Below are 5449 nucleotides of genomic sequence, written 5' to 3'. Positions count from 1 at the left end.
CCCCCCCCCAGCCTGTCCACACCTTGTCTCAGCTGGCTTGGATCACCAACAGGCAAGCACAGAGCCTAGTGTAGTAGGTCCTCAAATTCAAACCCAGGGTCTTTTCCACTTCCTTATACACTACGTCTCCTCATCCACTCAAGGACATGGGTTCGGGGCCAATAGGTGGTATTTAGTTAAAGCCGTGCGATCCCACATAGCCATCCTGAAATTCAAGCTCTGGACCTGGCAGCTTGAAAATCACACCGGGTACATGTGCATGTGTGCCCAAATTCCCAAGAGGAGAATGAATGGAGGACAAGGGATTGTGGAATGGCCATCCCCACTGGGAGGGGTGGGGGGTGGTTTCTCATTTCCCCCCTCTGTCTCTCTCTTGCAGACACATGTGTCCTATAGCAAAAACTAAACAACAAAGGACAGAGTTTCGGCCATTCTCTGGTCTTCTGTTTCATCAAGGTTTTCCTTTTTACTGCATCTTTCCCATCAGCAATGTAAACCTATAATTTTTTAAAAAAATAATTATTAATTATTATGATTATTACTTAATTTTCTATAGGACATGTGCAGTCACCAGAAAGAGACAGAGGTGGGGGGCAGGAATGAGAAAGCAAGACACCAGGTCCAGGACTTGAACAGTGGGCGGCATGTGGAAGTCCAGCGCCTTCACCACCACACCACCTGCCGGCCCCGTTATTTCTTTTATCATAAAAACGTTCTTTTAATTTACTTTCCTCTTCAGCTATAGTCCTATTTCTTTTCTTTTCTTTAAAAATTTCTTTTTTTTGTTAGTGGGTGCATGCACTTGCCAGAGAGAGAGAGAGAGAGAGAAAGTAAGAAGTCACCCCCCTGGGGGGATGCCCGTGCTGCAGGCCCCTCTCCTACATTCTCCTCGCGGGATTCTGGGCACGGATGCACAGGCATCTGGCATGATCCTCAGGCTTCCAGGTCTGGGACATGTACCATGGAGATGGCCATGTGGGATCCATTCCTTAACCATACCACCTCTAGTCCTATTTTCTTTAAAGAAGTTTTTGCTTTAGCGCATGAGCATTCACAGGGGAGAGAGAGACAAAGACAGTGAAAGGGAAAGTGAGAAACCACCCCCCAAGGGGATAGCCAAGTGGAAATTCCTTCCCCATTCTCCTCCCAGGATCTTGGGCATGCTGGCACACATGCCCAATGTGAGTTCTTTCTTTCTTTTTTAAAAGATTTATTTATTTGTATTTGCTATTATTATTATTATTATTTAAAATTTTGACCAGAGAGAGACACACACACAGAGAAAGGGAAAGCAAGGAAGCAAGCCACCAGGTCTGGGACTTGAACCATAGTTGTCTGTGAGGGAATCCAGAGCTTTTAACCACCACTCCACCTGCCAGCCCTCATGTGAGTTTTTTTTTAATTAATTAATTTTTTGAAGATTTACTGTATTTAAATTTATTTATTTACCCATTTTAATTTGACCAGAGAGGGACAGAGTGAAAGAGAGAGAGAGGGAAAGTGAAAAAGCAAGTCACCAGGTTTGGGACTCAACTGCATTTGGCCATGTGGGAGTCCAGCGCCCTTAACCACCACACCAATCTGCTGGGGGACTCAAACTGCAGTTGGCCATGTGAGAGTCCAGCTACCTAACAGCTATGCCATTTGCTGGCCCTTCTTTTTTCTTTTATTTTTAAGTAATTATTTTTTATTTTATCAATTATTATTATTATCATTCATTACAGGGCATATGCACTTATGAGAGAGAATGAGAGTGAGAGAGAGGGAAAGTAAGAAAGCAAGTCACCAGGTCCAGGACTCGAACCAGGGCCAGCCATGTGGGAGTCCAGTATCCTAACTACCATGCCACTTGCTGGCCCCCTGTAGTCCTATTTCTTTGCTCTCCTTTGCATCAAAACTCACTGCTAGAGTCATCTGTACTCACCGCCTCTAATTCCCTTCCCCGCACTCTCCCTTGAACCGACTGCGGTCAAACATTGGCCCCATCTCTCCACCGCATCTGTTCTTGTCAAGTCACCAGAGCCTCTGCGTTGTTGCTAACTGCAGTGTCTGACACGCATCCCTTCTCGGAACTTCTTTTGGCCTGGAGGACACAACCCTCTCCTGGCCTCCTCCCACCTCACCTGCTGCTCCTTCTCAGTCCCGTTTCCTCACCTCTCCCCTTAACATTAGATGCCCGAGTTGTCTTCTGTCATTTTACTTTCACTTAGTGATCTCACCTAGACTCGTGGTTTGAAACTCCATTGATATACAAATAACTCCCAATTTTATGTCTCTAATCCAGACCTTTCTTCCAAACCTAGACCTGAGGGGGCCCGCACAGTGATGCGATGGTAAGTGCGATGGTGAAAGCTGACCCACGTGGAAGGCTCCAGGTTCCTGTCCAGACCACCCTCAGTATGCCAAGCATGCCTGTGCCCGTGGTCCTTTGGGGCTGGGTGGGGAGGAAGGTGAATCTGTGTCAAGACACTGTTGGGGGAGCTGTCTTCCAATCTCTCTGTCTCTCTCACTCAGGGAAGAAATATATAAGGGAGCTTTTTAGTATTTTTCTTTTTGTTTTGCTGTAGGGTACATGCTCTCACCAGAGAGCGAGAGGGAGTCAGAGATCATCCCCCAGGGGAATGACCATGCAGCAATCCTTTCTCCTCCAGTCTCCTCTCAGGATTCTGGGCATGCACACACATGTACTTGACATGATTTTCAAGCCACCGGTCTGGAACTCTGCCATGCAGTTGGCCATGTGAGATCCAGAGCCCTAAACTCTATGCCACCAGGTGGCTCAATAAATAAGCTTTTACTATTGCTGTTGTTAAATAATGATTGTATATTAATTATTACTATTATTTTTCAAAATATGACCAGCGAGAGAGAGGGAAAGCCACCAAGTCCAGGACTCACACTGTGGTTGACTATGTGGGAGTCCAGCACCTTAACCACTGTGCCACCTGCCGGCCCCCAATAAATAAGCTTTTAAATCAACCCAAACTTGTGTATTATGTTACTCTGGACCACCCTAGGGTGTCTAATATGCACCTCAAACTTGGCATGTCCCAGCTGCAGTCCTGATCTGCCCCCAAATCTCTCCACCATGACAGACCCTTCCAGTTTCCCAGACTCAAACCTTGGAGTCAGCCTCACTGCCTTCCTTTCTCGCCCTCATCCCCACCCCATATTCCACCCATAGGGAAGTCCTGGCAGAGCTGCCTTCAAAATGCCTTCAGGATCTGACCTTCTTACCCTCCACTGCCACCGCCTGGTCTGAGCCAGAAATGCGGCAGGAGCAGCTTCTGTCTTTGCAACTCCCACCCCCCAACCCGCTGTCCCCAACCCCGCTAGGGAGTTCCTGTTAAAGTAAAAGTAAGAGCCCCCATTCCCCTGCTCAAAACTCTGCGGTAGTTTTCTTTTTTTTTTTTCCTTTAAGAATTATTTTATTTAACTTTATTTATTTTTTTAATTAATTAATTAATTATAATTTGACCAGAGAAGGACAGAGGGAGAGACAGAAAGAGACAGAAAGAGAGAGGAAAAGTGAGAAAGCGAGTCCTCAGGTTCAGGACTCGAATCATGTTGGCCATGTGGGAGTCCAGGGCCCTTACCCACAATGCCACCTGCTAGCCACCACTGCCCCCCCCCTTTTTTTTAATTTGATGAGAGAGGGACAGAGAGAGAGGGAAAGTGAAAAACCAAGCTGCCAGGTCCAGGATTTGAACAGTGGTTGGTCATGTGGGAGTCCAGTGCCCCTAACCACCACGCAACTTAGTTTTTACTTTCAGTCAGAGGAAACTCAATTCAAACTCTAAAGTGGCCTGAAAAGCCCTGCCTGATCTCTCTCCTTACAATATCTTCAGGTCTGCTACTTTTTCCTCCTTAACTGGTTTTAGCTCATCTGTCTAGACTCTTTTTTTTTTTTTTTTTGAGAGGTTTTCGCTATAGGGCGCGTGCGCTAGCTAGACAGACAGAGAGAGACAGAGACAGAAAGCGAGAAATCACCCCCCCAGAGGGGATGGTCACACCGCAATCCCTTCTCCTCCATTCTCCTCTCGGGATCTTGGACACGCACACACACGAGCCCAGCGTGAGTTTTAAGCCACCGGGTCCGGGACGCGAACCGCGGTCGCCTACATGGGAGTCCAGCGACATAGCCATTACGCTAACTGCTGGTTCCCTATCTAGACTCTTTGATTTAGGCCTTGGCACTGGCCGCTCCTGCCTCCGGAAACTCTCTTCTCCTAGGTATGTACATGGCAGGTACCTGAACTCTCACTTTGAAACTTTGCTCAGGTCTCATTTTCTCAATAATGGCTACTCTGGTCTTCCTATTTATGTCTGTTATAGGACACACATGCTCATCAGAGAGAGACAGAGAGGGGAAGTGAGAAATCACTCCCCAGGGGGGATGGCCACACCACAGTCCCTTCTCTTCCAGTCTCCTCTTGGGATTTTGGGCACGCATGCACATGTGCCCGGTGTGTTTCTCAGGCTGCTGGGAGCAGCACTTGGACTGGGTGGTTGGCCATGTGGGATCCAGCTGCCTTAATTTCTATGCCACCAGCTGGCCCTATTTTTTAAAAAGGTTATTTATATATATCTTCAGAGAGAGATATCCCTCAACAGGGTCTTCACGGTGTGATCCACCCCCTACTTCAGCTAGCATGGACTGCAGGTACACCAGGCCCTCCCGACATGCTCAGGGAGGTCCCAGGACCTTTCCTATGGGGATCCAATTGCCTTATAGCCACACCACTGCTTTGCTCTATTTTTCTTTTCTTTTCCCATTGTACTATCATTTTCTGCCATTACTAAATGTTTACTTTTTTTTTTTAAGAGAGATTTTTGCTATAGGGCATGTACACTCACTGGAGAGACAGAGAGACGGAAAGCAAGAAATCTTCCCCTGGGGGATGGCCATGCCACAATCCCTTCTCCTCCATTCTCCTTTCAGGATCTTGGGCACGCATGCACACATGCCCTGCATGAGTTTCAAGTTGCTGGGTCTGGGACTCGAACTGTAGTCAACCACATGGGAGTCCAGCAACACAGCTACCATGCCATCTGCTGGCCCCCAAGTTTACTTATTTTTAAAATAATGTATTATGTTGATTGTTTATAAACATAAATACCCACCCAGCTAAACTGTCAGCTCCCCAAGGGTAGCGCTCTTTGTTCACTGATCTACTCCTAGGGCCCAAAGTCTCGTCTCCTACGTGCTCAACAAATATTTATTGAATCAACGACACTGTCCAACATGGAGAGGTCTCGAAGGAGATGAGAGATGAGGAAGCACCTAGAGAGACCCCCAGGAGGCCCCGCGAGGCTGGGTGGCGCTTACCGATGGTGGCGATGATGCTGGTGCTGCGAGCGGCCACGGGCTCAGAGTCGATGTCCAGCAGGCACAGGTGTTCCAGGAAGGTGTCCGCCATAGCAGCCGGCAGCCGCTGGCGCCGGAAGA

General features: G+C 47.8%; 1 protein-coding gene across 1 annotated transcript in view; it reads right to left on the bottom strand.

Moving 5' to 3' along the window:
- Positions 1 to 5433, bottom strand: part of PKLR (pyruvate kinase L/R) — a gene marked incomplete at its 5' end in the record, with an annotated part of 11068 nt that extends 5635 nt beyond the window's left edge. Inside the window, 1 exon segment of the mRNA XM_006153441.3 lies at positions 5330 to 5433. Within this exon segment, the coding sequence (XP_006153503.2) occupies positions 5330 to 5433 (104 nt within the window).
- Positions 5434 to 5449: the final 16 nt, after the last annotated feature.

Source organism: Tupaia chinensis, unplaced genomic scaffold, assembly GCF_000334495.1.
Source record: "Tupaia chinensis unplaced genomic scaffold, TupChi_1.0 Scaffold000374_1, whole genome shotgun sequence".
Classification (NCBI taxonomy): Eukaryota; Metazoa; Chordata; class Mammalia; order Scandentia; family Tupaiidae; genus Tupaia; species Tupaia belangeri.
The sequence above is the reverse complement of the archived record's forward strand: the minus strand, read 5'-3'. Positions and strand labels throughout refer to the sequence as shown.